Consider the following 25,841-nt stretch of genomic DNA (forward strand, 5'->3'; position numbering starts at 1 on the left):
TGATTTTCATTTTTTTAGAAGGTACACGAAACAAAATCATATTTTTTTATCAAAACGTTTTATTTATATTATATGATATATCTAAATTTATAATCATATTAGCTTTTAAAAGTAATAAATTTTCTAAATTAGAATCTAACAAACACCCACGCTTCCCCTAAGACCTGTTTTGCAATACTAAATAGGCGCTCCACAGGAGCACTAGAGGGAAGCGGGGTATTGTATTTAATATAAATATTTTTTAATTCATGGAATTGTTCAAAAATAGTAATTTTGCTATCATTATTTAAAAAATATCATCCAATATATTATCTTCATGGTAATCGATTTCATGGAATCCAAAGAAATCTTCCAAATCATTACAAGGTTCCCGTGAACTAGTTGTAGCTATTTTTCCGTCGGGTATTTGTTTCCTTAAAAAATTAATTAATCTGGCTTTTAGTTCCATATTTTTTGGATCTTTTATCCATTCCCAATTCAATTTAAATGCAGGATGGACAATCACTGCAATTATATTATCATCATTATAAATATTTGGAAATCTGCAATAAGGTTATTTAAATAGATATAATTTATTTTTATTATAAACCTTTTATTAATACCGCTGATGAGAGACTTTACAAGAGGTTGGCAAAACTCTAAATCTGATAATTCATTTAATTTTGAAATGAGTTTAAAAATGGTAGGACTTAGGAAACCCATGTCCATATGAAGCTCCCCTTCAAGGATTTTCAGAGCTTTTTTCATAGGTTCCATAACCTAAAATTTATTTATATCACTAAGATAACGATTATATTAATATTTACTTGACTATACTCTTTAATAAATTTAAGTTCTTGGGACTTAAAACGTATAAGCCCATGGTTATCACACAACTCATCAAGGTCCTTTTGTTTTTCATCTAACATTTTATCTAGCAAAACCATAGACTCATAATACAAATTCCACCTAGTGGAATTTGGGCATATTAGATACCTACCCAACTTTCTGATAATTTCGTCCGCCATATTTGTAGACATATTTTGTTTATTCCACAAAGATTGACACTTTTGGAATAAACTTTGAGATACTATTTGAAAGCTTCTATCTCCTAAAGCTTTCTCTGCATCAACTGTTGCCACCATATTAAGATTGTGACAAGCACATCTTGAATGTTGAGGGAGATAATCAAAGCTTTCTGCCCTATTATTTAGGATATCATCAATATCCACAAATTGGAAATCATCATCAATCTCAGAACTTTTATCTTCAAACATTCTAAAAAATAAAAGGAAAGTTATAATTTTAAAATAAATATTTGAGATTACCTGAATGCCTTCACAAAGTTCCTACCATTATCAGTAATGGTTTTTATCACATTATTCTGAATTTTAAAGCTTTTATGTATATCAATTATCATCTTAGCCAAAACATCAAAAGTATGCTTGCCTTGAACACGTCTTAGGGCTAAAGCTGCTGATTTTCTTTGCAATGATTTTGTGTCAATCCAATGAGCAGTTACACCCAAAAAAGACCTTTATAAGTTAAATTAATCAAGCACATTTAAAAATATAGGCACTACCTTCTAAATCCACTCCAGCAATCAGCTGTGGTACACACATAAGATACTCCAGAAAGCATTTCTATAATATCATCCATCATTTTATCATAACGCAAACCTATCTTTGCTCTTAGTGTTTGGCGGCACATTACCTTTGCTGAAGGGGAAAACGTTTTTATCATTTTGACAAAGCTAGGATTATCTACAGTTGATAAAGGAACTAGTGTCTCAATGACATAATCAATGATTGCATTATCTCCTTTAGTTTTTGTAGGTTCATATGTTTTTTGACTAAAATTTAATATTGACTGTTTTTTCTCGGAAAACTTTATATTTTGGCGAATATCTTTTTTATTATAACTATTGATATGATTTTCAATTTTTGAATATTGATTATCATGTACTCTCTAAATATAAATTTATAAATTAAATTAAAATTTATTTTATAAAAATCAACTTTATTTTTAACTGATAATCTAAAACATCAAATTATTAAGGTAGATTTTTTAAATAAGAAATTGACAAATATTTAATGAGCAGTATAAATATCTTTTTAGGTACTTAATTTTTTTTTTATTATTTTGTTTTACTTATTTTATTAATATAAAATAAAAATAAATAATTATTTTCCAAGTTTATTGATCAAAATAAAATAAGAAAAAATCAAATTAAAATTAAATAAAATATAAATTTTACCATATTAAAATGTATATTTTTAATTTGGATGTTACAATTCAATTTAAAAAAATACTTTAAATTTAGAAAAAAAATGTATAAAAAGGAGGTTGAACAAGTAATGAGAAAATTAAAATAAATATAGAAATATAAAAAAGCATCATATCTGACAACCCAAGCTCAACTAATGTAATGAATTGCCCAAAAATAATTAAAACCATTTTAAAAAAAATTATTATATTAAAATAAAGAAATATTGATTTTACCTTAAGGTGTTTTTTTAAATTAAAGCTGCTGATTTTAGAGAAAGAAATCATTTTGTTGTTAATGCACAATAGGCATTTCGCCTTTAAGTTGAGTTTATCATCTGTATCATCTATAAGCTTGAAATATTTTTTGTATGTTGGAAATGGAAAATCGGTTTCTTCTTCTATAATCTCTACTAATCCATAATATCTAAAACTATTTTTTATTATATATCTATAAAATGAATATTAATATGACTTACAAGATTTTTCAATATAAAAAGGAAAAACTGATGTTTAATGTTTCAAATGATTAGATGAAAAATCAATATAAAACTCGGCTCAACATTTAATAATGAATAAATTTAAATAAAATAAAATTTTATTTTCATTAAATTTTAAACAAATATTATTAATATTTAAAAAATAATATAATTTATATATTAAATTTAAAGGAGCGAAGGAGCGGCTCCTCCGCTCCAGCCCTAAAAGGAGCTACTCCCGCTCCCGCTCCTCATTTTTAAAAAGGAGGGGCGCTCCAGCTTTTTTTGAAAAAATGTAGCGGCGCTCCGGAGCGCCGCTCCTTAACAAGACTGCTCACATATTACAGGACTATATTTCCCTCAAATGTGAGATTTGCTTCCTATATTCATTTCTTTAGGCACCACATTAGAGGTCTGCATTGGGCGGGGTTTCTGCCGGCCCTTCCACGCCCGCCCATATAAAAGGGCGGGTAAAAAAATTTCGAGAATGGGCAAGCGGGCGGGTTAAAAAAATTTGAAACTGTGGGCGGGATGGGCTGGCGGGTTAAGAAATTTACAATAAGGAAATTAAAAATTTTTGTTCAAAAACAAACTAAAAAAAATAATTGTTTAAATGATCTATAACAATATTAATTTTTTTATATTGTACCATTTTTTTAAATGAAGAACATTTACCTAACTATTATGTAATAAACAACAATAAAACTTTTTTCTTAGAATAAATAAGCATTTTTATCTATTAAAAATTTCCTTTTATGGGAATGTAATAAAACTTTTCTAGTGCTTCTTCCGAACGCGGATTTAGCATTGCTGGAAGATTTTTAGAACAAAGAAGAACGTGTTTGAATCTAGAAAATGTCGATTCAATTATTATTTTTGCATTATAATTACATATAATATTAATTTTACATTTATATTTTTTTCATAAATATTGAATTTGATCTAATAAATTATCCATAATTTAGAGGGTGAAAGGCCATCGAAACTTTTTAAATAAATCCCTTAACAATATGTCTAAATTAAACATATTATTTAATTACCTCCCTGCTCGTCAATCCTTTTTTTTAATCAACTACTTTAATATACACAAAATCCTCTACGCCCTAATATCCTCATCGATCTTCAAATGCAATTATTTGCAAGTTTCTCATGAAATCCAAATCTTGAGGCTCCTCGAAAATATATTTAACATAAAATTTTCCGATTTATCCTGGCTTCAGGCCACCCTTCCTAGCAAGTCAGGTGGTATTATCCGATCCTCGTTACAACTTCCTCTTTCAGCCTTTATCTCGTCTAGCTGCTCAAATTATCATCTATTATGTATTCACTCTTATAGATCTTGACCTATCCCTGGTTGGGACAGCAATAACTTGTCCACCCTCTGTCATCCTGCCTCCAGCATTCAAAAAGACTGGGGTGCTTCTTTGATCACCCGTTACGTTGAATACCTCATTTCGAATAAGCCCCTTGAGGAAAATCCCAATAACATAATATTAAATGAAACTCAGATAATTGGTTGGAAGCCACCCCCAGTTCCAATCTTAGCCTACTCATGACTGGCAAACAGCTACGTATATCCATAGCCCTTCGCCTTGGCTGTTAAGTGATCTCCATTTGCATCGATTGTGGCATGTCCATCGAATCGAAAGCCCACCATTGCAAGTTCTCCCGTGAACGACAACCCTGCCATAAATCCATTAAGAACATTCCCCAGCTGGCTTTCAAAAAAGTTAATATCCCATCCATCCTTGAATCAGTGGGCCTTTCAAATGAAAACGATATTCGTCCCGGTGGTATCCCTCATTCTCTGGACTAACGGTCTCCCGTTGACTTGGGACTATACTTGTATCGATTTTGCAACAAAGTCCAACCTTTAATTTTCTGCCATTAAAATGGCAGATATCCTTAAAAAACAAATATGCTGACCTCACCAATATGATGTTCATGCCAATCGTACCAATACCTTAGGCATGTTCGGAAGTGAGGCCTCGATTTCATTAAAACCACAGGGAAAAAATAATACAGATCTCTGGGACCCCAATGAAGGATTTTACCTTCGTCGGCATATTTCTCTCGAAATCTGTCGGTCTAAATATTTTAGCATTCACCCTTATCTATGGTGATATGTACCTTTTTTAATATTTTTTTAGTATTTTTAATGTTTTTCTTTATAAAATATATAATTTTTTTATATTATAATTTTTAATATTGTTCTTATTTGTATTTAATTTTTGAAGTTTTTTATAATAATATATTTTTTTTTATTTTGAAAATATAAATAATAAATATGGGAAATTAATTTATAAAAAAGATTTTCTAAATAATAATATAGAAAGCTAAATTATATTTATTTGGAATTTTTAAAAAAATTAAATTATTTTAAAAAATGCTATATTGTTTTTTTTGTTATATATACAAGAAAACGATTTTAAAATATTTAACGAGCTACATTTAGCCATAAACATTACCCATATTTTAAATGGGAAGATCTATGTTGTTAAAACATTGCGCTAAAAATTTCTATAGTGGTAGCTCGTTACTAATTTAGAAATTAGCGAAGTAGCCTTTTACTTCCCTGCTTTTAATTATATATGCACATAAAAATCCATAATTAATTCTAAAATCATAATCTTTTTATTTATTTTTAAAATTATATATTTAATAATAAAATCTATTTTTCAAAATAATTTTAATTGACTATAGAGATTTTGAAGATAATTTTGGTACAGATCATATCGACTGAGTAATATCCCTAGAAGATAATAATATGGAAATGCTTTTCCTGAATTCGCAAAATATTTTAATCTCGATAAAAAAAATTAACACAAGGTATAAATTTCATAAGTGCCAGGAGGTTTTATCATCTAACAAAACTAGTAGCTTCAACTAAGAAACATTTAAAAGTAATATATCAAACAAATTTAACCAAGGATCGAACCGAATCCGGAAAAGAAAACCCGGATTTGGGGGAAAAATCTGAACCCCGTTTATAAAATTTTCAAAACCCCGAACCGAACCCGTGAATTTTATTTGAATCCGGGTTCCACCGGGTTCAGTGTATTGTTTAATGTCATTAAGATATTTGTGTAAATATTAATATTTGTAATTTAATTGAGATTTTATAATATTTTCAAATTTCCTATTAAGTGAAGTTTTTATTGTAAACAACTTAATGCATATACGCCATTTTTAAAACTTATTTAATTTATTCTCAAAGATTCCTATTGGAGTGTTAATAAATTTTAAACAATTAAATTCATTTACGCCATTTATTTTTAATTTTTAACTTATTCTCAATGATTATTAAGAAGAAAATGAAAGTGAACAAGTCAAAGTAAAAATTATTATATTGGATATTGTTAATTTAAGGAAATATGTCATTAAATTTTTAAAATTGATACATGACTGCTTTGTATTTTTAACTATATTTTGCCTATAAATAAAATAATAAATTTATTTTTTATGCCAAATTTATGTCTAGTTTTTTATGATTTAAAAACGCCACCTTTATGGATGATTTTTTGAAATAAATAATAATTTTTTTTAAATCCAAAAATAATTAAATGAATATTTTTGTTGATTTTTCTTAATAAAAAAAATGTATTTAATACTACATTGCGTGCTAGTGTTTAACGATTATTTAATAATTCATAGCTCTTTTTGATCATCGCTCTAGACTGTGATGCCAGTATGGAAATGTTATAATTATTGAGATGCAATTAAAATAAACAAATTATAATATATATTTGAAATTTTAGTCATATTTTTTATTTGTGAAAATAGAGATAGTTAAAATATTTTAAAAAACTACTTTAAAGTAGCGTAAAGTCGCGCTACTGTTATGAAAGCGGTAGCGATAGTGCGCTACTTTTTTGTAAAATAGTAGTAGCGATGGCGCGCTACCTTTTTTGTAAAATAGCGGTACCGATGGCGCTCTACTTTTGTAAAATAGCGGTAACGATAGCACCCTACTTTTAAAAGTAACTTTTAACAACACTAGGGAAGATTAACTTTTGGGGAATAAAAACAACAAAATAACCTTAATCATTCGTGATAATGCATTGGATAGAGAAATGTAAAATTCAATGTGCTTCATTAAAGGTTTTCATAAATCATAAAAATAACTTTGTCCAAATCTTATAGATTAAATATGCAAATTTAAAAATTGTGCCTCTCCACCAAATGAAAATTTCTAGTTACCACCCTAATAATGAATTTATCAACATACGTTTTTAAATTGTTTACATGATAATTATTTAAAATTTAATACACATTAAATAGTCGCTCTGATTCTCCATCTTTAGCTCAAATTTTGATCTCCCTCAATAAACGTAAGAAATGGCACTCGGAATGTCGGGACGAAACTTTAGGACAGACTGAGACAGAGCATAGCGGTTACGATAAACACTATTTTGAGCGTTATCAAAAATTTGGAAAGAAGAAAAGAGTAGATTGCATAACTCGTAGAAAGGTTTAGTTCATATATTACTAAATGTTTGTATCACATTTATTGTAAATTATTTTTAAGATATCTCAAAAATCTTGTGTTGACGAATATAATATCCATTCAAGTAGATATTTTTGAAGATTAATATTTAATACATGCTTACTTATATTTAGATTTAAATAACAAATCTTTCAAAATCAGACAATTGATTAACCCATTCAGACTTAACAATATACCATTAAAATTGGTGTCTAGTGTTTATCACAAATGGAACAACGCTTTTCATTCAAATCCGATTCATCCGCCCGTCATTAATAACAAGATTAGGGAAGATTATGCAACTTTACCCATTAGGAAGAATACAATTGAAAATGATAAAGATATTGTCGGTAATATAAAATAAATATAATTGCTTCTTACTTGACACATCTATTGAAAAGCATAAAATATAATTTATTAAATCTATTATTTAGATAAAGTAACTGACTTAAATATAACAAATACTGGAAATATATTTGACCAAAATAAAAAATCTACGTGCAAACATGTTTCATCCTTGCTAACATCGATCAACAACATGTCAAGGGTAGTAATATTTGGAAACCAAACTAAAACATCAAATTTAAAGTCGGGTCAAGAAATGAATGATAAAAGAACTACCATTAACTTATCAATAAAAGATTCTTCCGATATATTATGTAAAAAAAATAGAACTTATAAGTGTTATATAATTAATAATGCTTTTATTTTTCAGTAAACAATCAACCTGTTAAACCTTTATCTACGCCATTTTTATCTCTACAAGACACTCTCGAGCCAATCTCCATTTCGGGTTCATCAAGCGATGGGGATTCCAAAATTGATCATAATTTTTGCATTCAGAGTCACATTGCCAAAGCGACTAATAATAAACATTTGAAGCCTAAATTTTGGAAGCCGCATTTAAAAATAGGTTGAAGTCTAAATATTATAATGTTGTTAAAAGTTATTCTTGAAAGTAATAAGCAATAGGTAAAAGTTTAGTCTTTAAAAGTAAGATTTTCTAGATTTTTAAAGTAACTAGCAGAACTATCTGGGATCATCACAGGTTTAAAGGGATAACTAAAATATTAGGATTTTAAGTTAAGGAATGATAATACGGTATTATCACGTTTTAATCGTGATAAAGAAGAATCTTATTTTTAAAAGTGTTTTACTCGCGTTTCGTTTTATTTCTTTTTAATTTTATTGTTATTTATTAATTTTCAATGTTATTTTTTTAGCCTTATGAAATAAGATATTAATATAGGGTATCAATCTATAGCTAATCAAAAGATCTATTCAATAGGAGGTCAATTACTCCACTAATGGGAGTCTAGGTCTGGGGGGTCTGGAATATTTTTCAAAACAAAATATCGATATGGGTATCAAATAATAGCTAATTTCTTCATTCTTGGTCTTGATGGGTTGACTTGGTTTGCAGGGGGGGGGGGGTTAAGATATATTTTTTAATTTTATTGTTATTTATTAATTTTAAATGTTTTTTTGGCCTTTATCTAATATAGGGTATCAATCGATAGCTAATCAAAGGATCTATTCAACTGGAGGTCAATCTCTCCCCATTAAATAGCGAGTCGAGGGAGGGGGGGGGGTCAGGAGTATTTTTTTATTGTAATAATAATAATTACTCAAAGTGGGTCGGTCTAGGACCTAGAGGGGTCAGGAATATTTTTCAAGATAAAATATCGATATGGGTATCAAATAAATGCTAATTTAAATATCTTTAGATTGAATGTATTCATTCTTAATCTTGATTAGGTATGACTTTGTCTGAGGGGTAGATGGAGGGGGGGGGATAAAAATAATTTATTTTGATATGGGCATCAAATAAAAGGTAATTAAAATATATTTTATTGTAATAATAATTATCATTATAAGTGGGCGGATCTAGGTCATGGAGGGTCAACAATATTTTTATAAAAACAAAATATCGATATGGGTATCAAATAAAAGCTAATTTAAATATCTTTTGTTTGAAAGTATTCATTCTTGGTCTTGATGGGTAAGACTTGGTCTAGGGGGTGAATATAGGAGGTGGGGGGTGGTCTATAAATATTTATTTTGATATGGGTATCAAATAATAGGTAATTAAAACTTTTATTGTAATAATATTAATCACTCAAAGTAGGTGGGTCTAGGACCTGGAGGGATCAGAAATATTTTTCAACATAAAATATCGATATTTGTACAAAATAAAAACTAATTTAAATATCTTGTTTGAAAGTATTCATTCTTGGTCTTGATTGGGTATGACTTGGTCTGGAGGGGGGGGGGGGTCGATGGAGGGGAGAGGAGTAAAAATAATTTATTTTGAAATGGGCTTCAAATAAAAGGTAATTAAATAATATTTTACTAAAATAATTATTATCACAATAACGATATGGGTATTAGATAAAAGGTAATTAAAATCCTTTGATAGTAATAATTATCATTCGAAGTGGTCAGGTCTACGCCCTGGAGAGCTCAGGAAAGTTTTTATCAACATAAAATATAGATATGGGTATCAAATAAAAGCGAATTTAAATATCTTTTGAGTGAAAGCATTCATTCTTGCTCTTGATAGGTAGGAGTTGGTCTAGGGGGGTGAGGGAGTAAAAAATAAAAAATATCGATAATGGATATCAAATAAAAGTTAATTTAAATATCTTTTGAGAAAGTATTCATTCTTGGTCTTGATGGTAGGACTTGGTCTAGGAAGTGGGGGGGGGGGGGGGTAAAAAATAAAAGATATTGATATGGGTATGGGTATCAAATAAAAAGTAATTAAAATATTTTTTTATTGTAATAATAATCACTAAGTGGGCGGGTTTAGGACCTGGAGGGGTCATGAATATTTTTCAATCGATAAGGGTATCAAATGAAAGCTAATTTAACCCTTCACTACAAATTTGGAAAAAACTCCCTAACTCCAAAGGTGTGGTCTATTTTACCCCAAATTTTGATTAGCTATATCTCAGAACACATTAAAGTTTGAGATCTAAAATTTTGAATATATATTAAGAAATTATTGGAGATAATAAATAAAAAATCTTAGATTAATAGTTACTTCTAAAAAAAAGTTTTGCAAATTTTCTTAAAGTTGCTAAAATAAAAAAAAATTTTTGAGACCTTCCTTTAATCATAGTGTTATCATCAAAAAAAATTTAAAAAATGCAAATTTTATTAAATATTTTATTAATTCAATGTTGAATAATGATAATTACATAAATTTTATAAAAAAATATCAAATATAAAAATAAATATTAATCATCAAATATCATGTAAATTTTTATAATAACATTTACGACAAAAAGTATTCATATGATCTTTACAAATAAATTTAAAACATTTTAAACAAATAAAGGTTGTTTTTTGGGCAATCATAGCATCTTCCTTTTTTATTTGATGAAGTAGGTTTTTCATCAGTAATATTGAGAACTAATGTTGTTATGTAATAACCTACATATAAAGGGTTCTCATATCTTTTGATCGTATATGGAGTAATGAGCTCCATTGCTAAGAGTCATCTTTTTGAAGAGCCTCAATCTTTTGATTTGTGTATTTTAAAATTAAATCTGTAATAATTGCTGAGATGAATAGTTTAAAGCTTTCTAGGGGGGATTTTGCATTTTTTGCATGTGATTTAACCCCTGGCAAACAAGAAATTATATTATGGGTTCTAGTTCTTTTTTGAGGCATGCATTCTTTATTACACTTGATTTTGCCATCTTTACCTTAATTTTTTTATATAACTCATTAAAAGATAGCATATTTTACTGTAACAATATTTATAATTATCTTCACACTCATCACTATCTATATCATCTTCCTCTGTTTTTAAGTTGTGATTGCTGTCATATAAATAATCATCACTTGATTTAGAATCTATTTCACCTATATAAAATGTTATAAATATTAAATAGAAAATAGAAAATACTTCCAGAACTTGATGATATTAAATTATCTATATGCTCGTTTTATAGTATTTAGCTCCACAAGAAAAAAAAATAGTATAAAATTTTAAAATTTTGGGTCACAATATAACAATGAAAAATTTAAAAATAAAATTTTTTTTTTCAATTTTATATATTAGTTTGTAATATACAATAATATTAATTAATTAATTTAAAAAAATTTGGAAAAAAAAAATTTCATAAGTACAAAGGTGGGACCTATACTACCCCAAGCTCAACAAATTGCAAATATTTTAAAGAATATCAAATCAATTATCTTGAAATTTGGTAGATATGTTCCTTATAACAAAATATTAAACTACTATAAAAACCAGGTCAAATTATCTTCAGGATTTTTAATTTACATGATTATAAAAGCCGTGGGGTATATTATTTACCCCACCTTTGTAGTGAAGGGTAAAAAAATTAAATTTAAAAAAACAAATAATAATTTTCCCTTTTTTTAGGGTTTTTATAATTGAGAGAAAAAACAATATTTATAATATCATGACTCGCAAAAAAATAAATATTTACAACAGGGATCATGTAATCCTAATAAAAAAAAATGTAGATCAAATCTATGCCCCAAAATATTGAAGCCAAAATTACCAAATGGGGGGGGGGGATAAACTATGGGTTGGAACTAATTTGAGAAAAATTGATTCCCCATTTTTAAAAACGAACGTTCACAAATCAATAAATTTAACCATTCTTAATAAGACCATCTCCATAAAAACAGCATCGAGAAGTTCTTCTTATGATAATTGTAAATCAATTTGCAATTTCCAAAAAAGTTGCAACAATAAGAGATGCCAATGTTTTAAAAGTGATATTAATTATAGTTAAAAAAATGTCGCTTAAATATTATTTGTGTAAATAATAAGTTGTTCAAAATTATATTTTAAATTTCAATTATCAAAATCAAATAAAATAAAATATGTAATTATATGTCTTGAAAAAAAAATATAATAATAGGAATGATTTGCTAGTGTATTAATTTATACAATAATTTAAAAATTTATAATACCATTGTAAAATTGCTGAATCGATAGTTTCAAATATAGCCTCAAGAATTTTGAGATTTAAAAATATTACATATTAGATTAAGTTGCGAGAAATAATTTTAACATTAGGCTACAATGAAGTTCTAAAAAGCATTGACTATATATGTTTACTGCTTATTGTTATATTTAATATTTAAGTTGAATATGTTTTATTTAACTTTTATTTTATACCTATGTTGATATTTTGTGTTAATAATAATATTCATGGCATCTTAACACGCCCGCTTAGTATTATAAAATTAATAATATAATCAAAAGATTTTTTAATACTTTTTATATGATACCCATATCAATTTTTTTTAACCCCCCCCCACTAATCCCAAATCAAGTCCAACCCTTTAAGATAAGAGTAAATATCTTCAGTAAAAAGATATTTAAATTACATTTTATTTAATTCCTATATCAATATTTCATGTTTATAAAAATATTCCTGACAACCCATGACATCCCGCCTACTTAAGTATAATTTACAATCAGGTGATATTTTAATTACCATTTATTTGATACCCATATCGTTATTTTGTGTTGATAAAAATATTCCTGACTCTCCAAAACCTAGATCCGCCCACTTAGAGTGATGATTATTATTACAATCAAAAGATATTTTAAATATCTAATATTTGATTCACATATCGTTATTTTGTTTTTATAAAAATATTACTGACCCCTCCATGACTTAGATCCGCCCACTTATCTTAATTATTATTACAAAAAAAAATATTTTTACCCCAGCCCCCTCCATCCACCTCCTAGACCAAGTCTCCATCAAGACCAAGAATGAATACTTTCAATAAAAAGATATTTAAAAAAAAATTATAACCACAATCATTTATCGTTTTTTCTTATTCAAAATATATATACATTTATTCAACCAATAAAGGTAAAGATAAATAATATAGTGAAGTAAATAAATTTATACAAAAGTGATAAATACTGAGAATTTATTTGTTATACCAGTGATAAAAACTGTAAAATTTGCCGTGACCATTTAGCAAATTGAGCACTAGAACCTTGTGGTTAATCGCTAGATTTGCAAATATATTTAAAGCGAACAAATCGCTATTGCAATATAGTTAGAGCGAACAAATCGCTATTGCAAATATAGTTAGAGCGAACAAATCGCTATAAAATTGCAAATATATTTAGAGCGAACAAATCGCTAGAGAATTGCAAATATATTTAGAGCGAAGTAATCGCTGAAATTTCTTGAATAAAAATTGGTGTCCTTTGAATTTGAAGCGAAGTTAACGCCAAATTGTGTTTATAAATATATTTTTAAGTGCTAAAATACAGCAGATTAAACACTTATAAGTGTTGAGAATAATAGTTAATTTGCTGAAATTCGAAAAAAAAATTTCATTAATTATAGTTGATAATTTATTTGAAACAGAATAAATACGGAATAAAGTGTTTTTGGGTTAAACATCACACAAAGAATAGTAGTGATGTATAAATTTTAGGCATTATATTTATGTATATGGCTTTATTGGAATATTCACAGTCCTAATCATTTCCTATCTCTTAACTCTTCAAGTAATAAAAAATTTTATTTTGAAGGTGATAGTTAATTTATTGTGAATTTGTGATGAAAAGCTTAAAATTCATAAATTACTGGGAGATCCAGTATAATATTCTTGGAACCCTCATCATTTTAGTGATATATGTATGTAGTTTATCTTTGGAAGAAGGATTAGAAGGAGTAGGAATGTAAGTATTAAAGGTTAAACATTGACCATTGAAGGACATAATGGAGAAGAGGATATGATGGGCAAAGTAACCTGGTTACCAGTACAGGAATTGATCAAAGGATGGACCCATAGCAACTTGGGAGAGTTGAATATAAATGATAGGATAGATAACACGCAAAGAAGAGACCGTTATAGAGGGTCTGGATATAGCAATCAATTGGGACCGTATAGATCGTCGAGAGAGAATTTGCAGAGAAGGCGAATGGAAATAAGACTAGGTTTTAATCCTCGAGGAAGAGAAAATCTAAATTGTTATAATTGTGGAAAACGTGGACATGTGGTATGAGATTGCCAAGAAACGAAATGTGGAAAATATGGACATATAGCCCCGTATTGCCCTCGAAAACGTGATAAATTACGATGTGCGAATTGTGGACGATTCGGTCACACTAGGAAGGAATGCATTGTTGGCAATTTCAATACAAGAGGCGGTTTTCCACAGAGAGACATGGGTCAAAATGCTACGAATGTGAAGATTATTGAAAATCGGGAAAATAAGAATATAGGAATACCTTATTTTACGGAGAGTAAAAGCCTAAATAATAAGTGCTTTCCTTGGTATAGAATGCTTAGAGTATAATTATTACAATCAAGAGATATTTTAATTACCTTTTATTTGATATCCATATTGTTATGTTGTGTTGAAAAAATATTCCTGACCCCTCAAGACTCAAACCCGCATTTAGAGCGATGATTATTATTATAATCAAAAGATATTTTAGTTACCTTTTATTTTAACTCATATCAATATTTTTTATTTTCCCCCTCACCTCCCTAAACCAACTCCTACCCATCAAGAGCAAGAATGAATGCTTTCACAAAAAATATTTAAATTCGCTTTTATTTGATACCTATATCTATATTTTATGTTGATAAAAACTTTCCTGACCCCTCCAGGCCCTAGATCCTACCACTTTGAATGATAATTATTACTATCTAAAGATTTTAATTACCTTTCATCTAATACCGTTATTTTGTGTTTATAAAAATATTCCTGACCCCCCCCCCCCATGACTTAGATCAGCCCACTTAGAGATATAATTATTATTATAATAAAAAAATATTGTAATTTCCTTTTATTTGATTCCCATTTCAAAATAAATTATTTTTACTCCCCTCCATCCACCCCCCCCAGACCAAGTCATACCCAATCAAGACCAAGAATGAATACTTTAAAACAAATTAGCTTTTATTTTGTACTAATATCGATATTTTGTGTTGAAAAATATTTCTGATCCCTCCAGGTCCTAGACCCACCTACTTTGACTGATTATTATTATTACAATAAAAGTTTTAATTACCTTTTATTTGATACCCATATCAAAATAAATATTTATAGACCACCCCCCACCTCCTATATTCACCCCCTAGACCAAGTCTTACCCATCAAGACCAAGAATGAATACTTTCAAACAAAAGATATTTAAATTAGCTTTTATTTGATACCCATATCGATATTTTGTTTTTATAAAAATATTGTTGACCCTCCATGACCAAGATCCGCCCACTTATAATGATAATTATTATTACAATAAAATATATTTTATTTGATGCCCATATCAAAATAAATTATTTTTATCCCCCCCCCTCCATCCACTCCTCAGACAAAGTCATACCCAATCAAGATTAAGAATGAATACTTATAATCTAAAGATATTTAAATTAGCATTTATTTGATACCCATATCGATATTTTATATTGAAAAATATTCCTGACCCCTCTAGGTCCTAAACCGACCCACTTTGAGTAATTATTATTATTACAATACAAAAATATTTTAATTACCTTTTATTTGATCCCATATCAATATTTTTTACCACCTCCCACCCCCTATACTAAGTCCTACCCATCAAGACCAATATTGAATGCTTTCACCAAAATATATTTAAATTAGCTTTTATTTGATACCCATATCGATATTTTGTTTTGATAAAAATTTTCCTGACCACCCAGACCTTGACTCGCCCATTAATAGGGAAATGTTGACCTCTAGTTTAATAGATCTTTTGATTAGCTATCGATTGATATTCTATATTCAACATATCTATTTTCATAAGTACCTCAAAAAACTTTGAAAATAAATAAATAACAATAAATTTTTTTAAAAAATAAAGCACAACTCGCGTAAAACTCGTTTTAAATTAAAATTCTTCATCATGGTTCAAACGTGATAATACCATTATCCTTTTAAAATTTGAATTCTTAAAGGTATCTCTTTAAAACCCGTGATGATGCCGGATAATTCTGATCCCTTTAAAAATTACGACATAATAGACGAAAAATGGATGTTTGTTGATATGTTACAATGTTGCTACAAAAATTATGTGAACTTTTATATGTATTGATTTTTTTTTAACTCAGTTGGAATGAATAAATGTTGGAAAGGAATGAAGATTTCCTAGAATCCCTCACCTGGAAAAAGATTTAAAGTATAGGTGGTTAGGCACGGACTTGACTGATGAAGTGGTTTGTTGCAGTATCACGCTGGTTTCTAACTAAAAAAAGATAAAATATTAAGAGTCTTTAGTAATATACAATATTGTTTCAATTAGCTTAGATTTTAAACTGGATTGACATTTCAAATAATTTTTAAAATTAAATTATACAAAGAAATATTGTTTAAAGATAAAAATTATTTTTTTTTGTCCTCATAAAAAGAAGGTTAATTCGATTTATTAAAATTCTGATATTTTATGACTTAGTCCTTTTTCAGAGACATCAATGTCTTTTTTTAATATACTATCATCCTTCACTCTAATTAATATCGATAAAAAACACTGTTTCTGAAAATTCCCAGTAGTTGACTAAAACATATATTTATTATTATCGATAAAATATAATGGATCAGTTAACCCTAGTTTTAAATAAACTTATTTAATTACAAGGTGTTGATTGGAAGCTCATTCTTTCTCCAGCCAGCTTACCGCTGACTGTAGATTTTGTTCCAGATCCACAGTCCATGCATAGGGATTACATAGTAACGAATTATTTTGTTTTGGCGGATGAAGGTTTACAACAGCCAGACTCTATAAATATGGACCAAAACAATGATAAGAACTTTTATACCGATAATAGAGCAAGCTTTGATTTATTAGAGCAATTATTATTTCAGCGATTGAGATTTGTAAGTATACAATTAATATCAACACCCTTATAAGATTTTTAAACAATTTTTTTTGGTAATTATTAGATTTAACTTTTTATTGAAGAATGTAATAATATCTAATTTGGTAACATCATAATTCACAACTATATAATAAAAAAGGCATCGTTATGCCTTAGGCATGGTAGCCAATCTATTTTTAAATTTTGTCATGCTATGTATTTTAGACGTGTCCAATCTAAATTTTGGCGATAGATATTAATTGTTCAATTCATGATAATTAGTAATTACTATATTAAATAATTAATCGATTTTTTAACGCAATCTATTAAGGGTGGACAAATAGTGACTAATATGTCTCAAGATGCTCAACATTTTTTTTTCCCCTTGAGCGCTTCTCGGAATTTTTCTTCCAATCTAATAGATAAACTTGTGTCCCTAAGAAGTACAACTAGCCCAAGAAAGCCGAATGAATATTTAATCAGCATTGGCAGAGCTTATCATTTGTTGAGCCTTCCGTCATCACCATCTAATACTATCAATATTACCATTTACAAACCCAGGTTAATAATCCCTAAAATTTGTTATCATTATTTTTACTTGGTAGAATAGTATTTTATAATCTATGATACATATTAGTGCTGCAAACATTTCTAAAAAAATCTAACGCGTTCAACGTTCATCGAATTGAACACTTTTAACTTTAAAAAAGCAAACGCATTCACGTTCGTTCAAACTTTATGAATAATTTTTTTTTTAATTTAATTTAATATAAATAAATTAAATATCATATTTTTTAACACAATATATTAGCCATGTTTAAAATTAATAAATATTTTTATATATTAAAAAAATTTCTTAATAACTTTTAATGTATAAAAACTTTTATATATCATATAAAATTTAATTATTTATAAAATATATAAATTTCTAATACTTTCAAATGTGTTCAACTATTAAAATATAAAACCCTTCTTAAAAAAAATTTAATTATTTATTTTTCATTTTATATAACTATAAAATATATTAATAAATAGATCGAAATTCAATAATCACACTAAAAATAAATAAATTTTAAAGTTATTAAAACTATTTATATCTATGATGTGTCGTATTGGGATATGGAATCATGTGGGATTCGAGATCTTGAATCCCCACGTTTTATTCGGAATCTTTTTTTAATATTCAGAATCCCCATGAAAATAAAATAATAATATTACTTTTTCTTCCCTTTTTTGTGGCTGGCACCATATAATTACAAGGCCAAATAAATGAATTTAAAAAAAGAATTTAAAAAAAAGTAAATAGTATAAAATTAAGTCATATATTGAATGAAAAGGGATGAGGTTAAGACATTTTTGTTTTAAAAAATATTAAATATTTTCACATGAATATATATTTATAAAAAAATCTGAATTAAATAAAAATTATTTATTGGAACAATTATTCAATGCAATATGGCATTTCGTTGAATATTTAAGGTTAAACACTCGCAACTTTTATTCATGCGACCCATTTTGCGATTGCATAACGATGTTTTCCCATAGTTTATGACATTCTGGGAAGCTCCTATATATTTTTAGCACTTTAAATGAAAAATTAATATATTTTATGTACATGAATTTATTTGAGGAGTGTGGTTATTATAAAAATAAAAATTTTTAAAAAAATATTTAAGGGATTCCAGGGATCCAAACCGAACCGTTAAACCGCTAAAAACCGGTATTTTTTATCGAACCTGAACCTAACCTAAACCGCTAAAAAAAATTCTAGCCGAACCTGAACCGAACCGATAAAATGCCTCTGAACCTGTTCGAGACTCATGATTTTATGCTTATAAAATAATATGTGAGTTATTATTAGTATAATTGAAAAAATTTCAATTATATTCTAATTATTTTAAAGATTATCATGAATCACGTTTGATTGATAAGTGTCGGTAATAATTTTTGTAAACTTTAGTAAATTGTCATTTAACAACATTTTCCTCTAAGCTTATAAATTATAAGGCTTAGAGAAAAATTAAATCCAAAATATTATTATAATCACATATCAAATCTGATATCATATTGGCAGTGCATGCTACCAGAGTTAGTGTGGACTATGGAAAGATGTTTTTCAACAATTAAATTTATAAGCTATCTCCTTATAGATGTAATTTGAGTGGGACGAATTTTGAAAATATATTAATTGTGTGGCTTAATAAAAAAAAATTAAGTAAAAAAAGTAAAATATTTCTTCATATTAAAATTAATCATTGATATTTATTTTTATATTTATAAACTAAATTTTATTTTATAATGTGCAATTAAAATAAAAGGTAGGTTTTATACATGTATTTTTTTAAATAAATAAAATAAAAAAATATTTTCCCTATACATAATTCGAATGTAGGTTTGAATACAAAAGTGTTCAAACCGGTTTTTAGAGGTTCGAACTGAACCGATATTTTAATTTTTTACGAACCGAACCTGAACCTTGAATCGTTATTTTTCCGAACCGAACCGATATTCGTTTCGCTTTGGAGATCCCTGAGGGATTCGGAATCTTTTTTTTTAAACAATTAATTTATATTTTTTTTTCTTCCTTTTTTTGCCGCCTGGCTGTCATCAGAAAATTTTATTTTTTAGAGATATTTAATATGTATTACTTTTATGCTTTAAATCATTAAATACTCGAAAAAATGGTTTATTAATTTAATATAAATGAAATAAATATTATTTTTAAATTAATAATTTAGACAAATTAGAGGAAGAGAAAGCGAAAAAATTTATAATATCATCATTATTTAATTGTTTAGATAAATTTTTTTTTCATTGATAAAATGGTTAAATTATTAAGACATGGTATTAAGAAGTCTTGGCAGTATATGAGATAGTAAGAATTTATCATCTCTTATATTATGCCATGTGCAATTATTAAATAAGCATTTGTATTTTTTTTGGTTTTTATTTTTAGGTATATTTTGAAATTGGAAAAATAATTTTATAACAAGAAATCAACCTAATTTGCTATATATCGACCAAAAATCGTTAAAATGTAATAAGACTTCCCCCCCCTCCCATTTATTATTTAATTTAATAAATATGTATTCGGAATCACGAGGTCGAGTATGATATCATAAACCAGAAATCACTTGGTTATGGATGGGTATAGTAAAACAATAAAAGATTTAAATATAAAAAAAATTAAATGTACCTCCCATTCAAATTTTTAGAAGCAGTTGCTTCGGACCCCCACCGTTGTAGGGGCCATTGGTCCCCGGGTAGGGTAAAAAAAATTCAGAAAAAATAAAATTTTTAAAAAAAGTATTTTTGAAATTTAAAACTACTTTAAAACTAATAGAGCTGAACAGAATGAGATATTTTTTATCAAAAATGATAAAGTACCTTTAATTTTATTAAGGTTTGCTTTTTAGGGCTCTACAAGACCCAGCTCCCCTAATAAATGAAAAGAGATAAGGTTAAGAAGACATTTTTATTTTCACATGAATATGTATTTATAAAAAATTCTAATTTAAAAAAAAATTATTTATTGCAACAATTATTCAATGCAATAAGGCATTTCGTTGATACTATGCCCATCCAAAACCAATAATTTCTGGTTTATGATATCGGACTCGACCTCGTGATTCCGTATACATATTAATTTTAAATAATAAATGAGGGGGGGGGGTCTTATTACATTTTAACGATTTTTGGTCGATATATAGCAAATTAGGTTGATTTCTTGTAATAAAATTATTTTTCCAATTTCAAAATATGCCTAAAAAACCAAAAAAAATACAAATGCTTATTTAATAATTGCACATGGCATAATATAAGAGATGATAAATTTTTACTATCTCATATACTGCCAAGACTTCTTAATACCATGAAAGATCCATTTCTTAATAATTTAACCATTTTATCAAGGAAAAAAAATTTATCTAAACAATTAAATAATGATAATATTATAAATTTTTTCGCTTTCTCTTCCTCTAATTTGTCTAAATAAATTTAAAAATAATATTTTTTTTACATTTAATTTATATTAAATTAAATATAAATTAAATGTAACATTTTTTCGAGTATTTAATGATTTAAAGCATAAAAGTAATACATATTAAATATCTCTAAAAAATAAAATTTTCTGGTGCCAGCTAGGCTGCAAAAAAAGGAAGAAAAAAAATATATAATTTAATTTTAAAAAAAAGATTCCGAATCCCCTTAAATATTTTTTTAAAAAATTTTATTTTTATAATAACCACATATACTCCTCAAATAAATTCATTTACATAAAATATATTAATTTTTCATTTAAAGTGCTAAAAATATTTAGGAGCTTCCCAGAATGTCACAAACTATGGGAAAACATCGCTATGCAATCGCAAAAGGGTCGCATGAATATGCGAGCGTTTCAAGAACAACCTTAAATGTTCAACGAAATGCCATATTGCATTGAATAATTGTTCCAATAAATAATTTTTTTCAGATTATTTATAAATATATATTCATGTGAAAATATTTAATATTTTTTAAAACAAAAATGTCTTAACCTCATCCCTTTTCATTCATTATATGACTTAATTTTATACTATTTACTTTTTTTTAAATTCTCTTTTTAAATCCCTTATTTTGGCCTTGTAATTATATGGTGCCAGCAAGAAAAAAGGGAAGAAAAAGTAGTTATTTTATTTTCATGGGAATTCGGAATATTAAAAAAAAAGATTCCGAATGTTGGGATTCCGAATCCTACATGATTCCATATCCCAATACGACAACTGGGCACATTTTACATTTCGTAAAGATATAATTTGTTTATTATATATGATGTTACTGTTATTTAATATATTTGGGTCATAATAATGTTAATTCTTAATCAGGTGATAATGATGAAATAACAACATTCATGCTTACGCTAATCTATAAATAATAATATTCAAATTAATAAACTATACTATAAGGTTGAAATAGTGGCTGTGATAAAGGAAACAATTAATATTTTTTATTTTTAAATGGATAAAAATAAGAAGATTTTATAAAATTTAACGCGTTCATCAAAAAAAAAATAATACATTCACGTTCAAAGTTCTCAAAAATAAAAGGAACGCCGTTCATCATTTTTTCCAAATAAACGAACTTCGTTCACGAACGCGTTCAAATATTAATATATATCCATTATCTTACTTTATCATTATTGGATTAGAAAGAGATTTTACCTTTTGGAACAATAAATACGAATAGCAATCCCTTTTATCTAAGCGATAACATCTAAATATTTACGCTGAATACAAATTCCCTTCCCTTTTTTTTCATTCGTTCCTTTACAGACACAGTCTGACGGGTAGTAGCTTCGAAACAACCCATAGTCTGCCTTACACCTATAATTTGAAATCTGCAGAGGACGAGTCCTTCCAACGTTGTGCGACTCATTTCCGTTTCGAACGCGTTCTTGATTCCTTCTCCTGGAATTCCTTGGACATTAGGGTAGCAGGTGCAGTCGGTCTCCCTCCTTCGGTTGCAGCGTTAGATCGATTTGGCTCGGCTCTAAATTCAGCTAGATTTTTGATCCTTTCGCCACCCTCCCACCTTATTGATTTCGATTATAAAAACCGTGAAAGTATGAACGACATGAGTGTAGTAATTAAGAGTCGAACTTCAAACGAATGTCCTCGTTTTTTAAAATTGGTGGCATTGCTCAACGGAGTCAGACATTCATTTTACACGAAAATTTATTTGGAAGATAACATGTACTGCGACATTGATGAGATGGAGGGAGAAAATATTGATAAAAGGGCAGATAAAATATTAAGCGAATATTATCTTGAAAATGATGAAATTAAGGTTTGCCTCATTTATTAAGACGAGAATTACCATTCGATTCGTTTTATTCACGTCAGTTAATCCAATTAAAACTAAAATATAACCTCGAAATAAAATCAGTTTTAGTCATAGTTTTAAAAATTATTTTAAATTTAACTGTGAAATTCTGGTTTGTTCGATGTACGATTTAAAACTTTTAACCTACAATATCAATTAGACCCTGGCATTAAATTACTGATTTGTATTTTGCAGAGACCTGCAGGGCCGGGCCGTATTTTAAAATATACCCGGGCCGGGCCTGAAAATTTTTTTTTCAAAATATTCGGGCCGGGCCGTATTTTTTTTCAAAATTTATACAACATGAATTATTATATTCGTCAATTAGATATGGTTATAATGATTATATATAGTTATGATTAATATCATGTTTGGTGAAAGTTAACTAGCTAACACTCATAGTATCTATTACATAATAAAATTAGAGTTTTCCTGCCATGCAATAAATACGCAAAGGATTAAATACATTATCATATAATATGTGTTATATTTTTTATTAATTAAAATATCAGTTTTATTTTTTTTATAAATACAATGAATATAGTATATTCTCAAAATATTATTTACATTTTTTATAGTATCAATTTGTAATATACTAAATATCTGTTTAGAATAAAAAATATGAATATACTTGCTTATTAAATGATAATACTCGCCGAAAAATATGATAAAATACGAAATAGTTGAATTTTTTGTAGATATATTAGGTCGAATATAATTTTAAAAATTCCTAGCCGAGCCTAAAAAATTTTTTTTTTGAATTTAGGCCAGGCCCCCCAAATTTTTTTTAAATATCCGGCGGGCCCGGCCGTAAAAAAATTTTGAAAAAAATGGCCAGTCCGAAACATTTTTAATCCGGGCAGGGCCTTGCAAATGGTACCTCTGCAGGTCTCTGGTATTTTGTAATATTTTCAAACGTCTAGGAAAGTATTCTTCATAGATTGTGTTTGGTTTACTTTTAATATTATATACAGGGTTTTCTGTTATTTTCGAACTGAAACATTTATTATGAGAGCACAAAATACGTAAACCGTATTTTTAATATTTTTTTTCATTCAATTCGAGCATCATATGAAAAAATTATTTTAAAAAATGTAATTACCCTATTTTTTCTAACAAATTCTCATTTAACGAGCATTTATTTTTTTTCTAAATTTTACAACAACATAATTTATTCTTCAAAAGCAGGGATTCGAACAGAAACTGGAGAAGAAAACCCGCGTTTTTAGAAAAAAATCTGAGCCCGAACCAAACCTGAACCCCGATTATAAAATTTTCAAAACCCGGAACAGAACCCAGGAATTTTATTTGAATCCGGGTTCCACTGGATTCAGTGTATTGTTTAAAGTCATATATTAAGATATTTGTGTAAATGCAAATATTTGTAATTTAATTGAGATTTTTTAATATTTTCAAATTTCCAATTAAGTGAAGTGTTTATAAATTTTAAACAACTTAATGCATATACGCCATTTTTAAAACTTATTTAATTTATTCTCAAAGATTCCTATTGGAGTGTTAATAGATTTTAAACAATTAAATTCATTTACGCCATTTATTTTTAATTTTTAACTTATTCTCAATGATTATTAAGAGGGAAATGAAGGTGAACAAGTCAAAGTAAAAATTATTATATTAGATATTGTTAATTTAAGGAAATATGTCATTAATTTTTTAAATCTATACATGACTATGCTTTGTATTTTTAACTATATTTTGCCTATAAATAAAATAATAAATTTATTTTTTACACCAAATTTATGTCTAGTTTTTTAATTATGATTTAAATATAGAATATTTTTTTTTATCAATTCAAAAATTCTTAAACCTGAGCTGAACACGGAACCAACCCCGGGTTCAATAATATTTCCCTGAACTGAACCCGAACCGAACCCTTATTTATTTTACTTTATACCGAACCCGAACTGAACCCGGGCAAAAATTTAGCCTGGTTCGCCTCCCTGATTTAAACTCAGCGGAATATATAAAATTATCTTAAAAAATTCATCATTTCTATTGCATTGGAAGATATTAAAAAATACTTAAAATTAGAGGTACTTTTGCGCTTTTTGAATTTATTCTAACATATATTTCTCTAATTCCATATTAATAACAAAGAAATTACATTTCATAAGTGAAAATTTTATTTAGAAAAAAAAAAGATTGTACTTTTATATCAATTGTGTTCGCCTTTCCTCTAAGCTATTGGTTATAGAGAATAATCTTTCACTAGAAGCCGAACTTGCCAGGGCTGACAAAAATATTGTCTCGATTATTTGTTTTAGAGCGATGAATTTTTTAAATTCATCTTCACAACTTTCATCGGTAGATGTTGATGCTCCATCAGAATCATCTAGTAATTCTCTAAATGTTTCATTTAGAATATACGGTTTTTTATGTGTTCAGGATGAATTAAAAAAAGTTATAAATGATAGTAGGCATTATGCATATCATCTAATTTTATATCATTTAACATTTTTTAGGTTGCTATATATATATCTTCGTCTATTAAAAACTTAAGACTTTTGAAATTCGGATCTAGAATTAAGCCTACATTATGTAGGCCGCATAAGATCCTTTAAAAGAAATGTTGTCCTGTTTTTTAGGGTTTTGATTATTATTGTTTCACTTTCAGAAGGTTGACAAATTTTACTAATTTTTGTTTCCCTAATTTCATATTGTGAGATGAGAATCTGCGCTTAGATTATCCGAGCATTCTTTGATTATTGATAAAATTTTTAGTAAAGATAAATGAAAATAAATATATTTAAATTAATTTATTACCAAATTTCCATTGCTGAACGTGAGTTTAGAGATTTATTATTTTTCATTCAAGAAATTTTATTAGACGGAAAAAAAATGTTGTTTATAAAATGCGGAAGTTTTTTTGTTTTCAAAAATTATTTTTTTTTAAAAAAGAACTA

The 25,841-nt window shown here is 27.4% G+C and overlaps 1 protein-coding gene across 10 annotated transcripts in view; it reads left to right on the forward strand.

Annotated features, from left to right (window-relative positions):
• The window catches only part of LOC135929456 (GATOR1 complex protein DEPDC5-like), a 61,322-nt gene that overhangs the window by 32,386 nt on the left and 3,095 nt on the right, over positions 1–25,841 (forward strand). For all 10 annotated transcript variants that reach the window (XM_065466048.1, XM_065466050.1, XM_065466049.1 and 7 more), the window contains 8 exons: positions 7,005–7,194; positions 7,252–7,294; positions 7,344–7,559; positions 7,644–7,868; positions 7,925–8,122; positions 16,839–17,077; positions 17,390–17,619; positions 22,368–22,881. In XM_065466048.1, the coding sequence (XP_065322120.1) occupies positions 7,005–7,194; positions 7,252–7,294; positions 7,344–7,559; positions 7,644–7,868; positions 7,925–8,122; positions 16,839–17,077; positions 17,390–17,619; positions 22,368–22,881 (1,855 nt within the window). The remainder of the gene's footprint in view (positions 1–7,004; positions 7,195–7,251; positions 7,295–7,343; positions 7,560–7,643; positions 7,869–7,924; positions 8,123–16,838; positions 17,078–17,389; positions 17,620–22,367; positions 22,882–25,841) is intronic.

This window comes from Gordionus sp. m RMFG-2023, chromosome 5 (genome assembly GCF_954871325.1).
Source record: "Gordionus sp. m RMFG-2023 chromosome 5, tfGorSpeb1-WG-v2, whole genome shotgun sequence".
Lineage (NCBI taxonomy): Eukaryota > Metazoa > Nematomorpha > Gordioida > Chordodea > Parachordodidae > Gordionus > Gordionus sp. m RMFG-2023.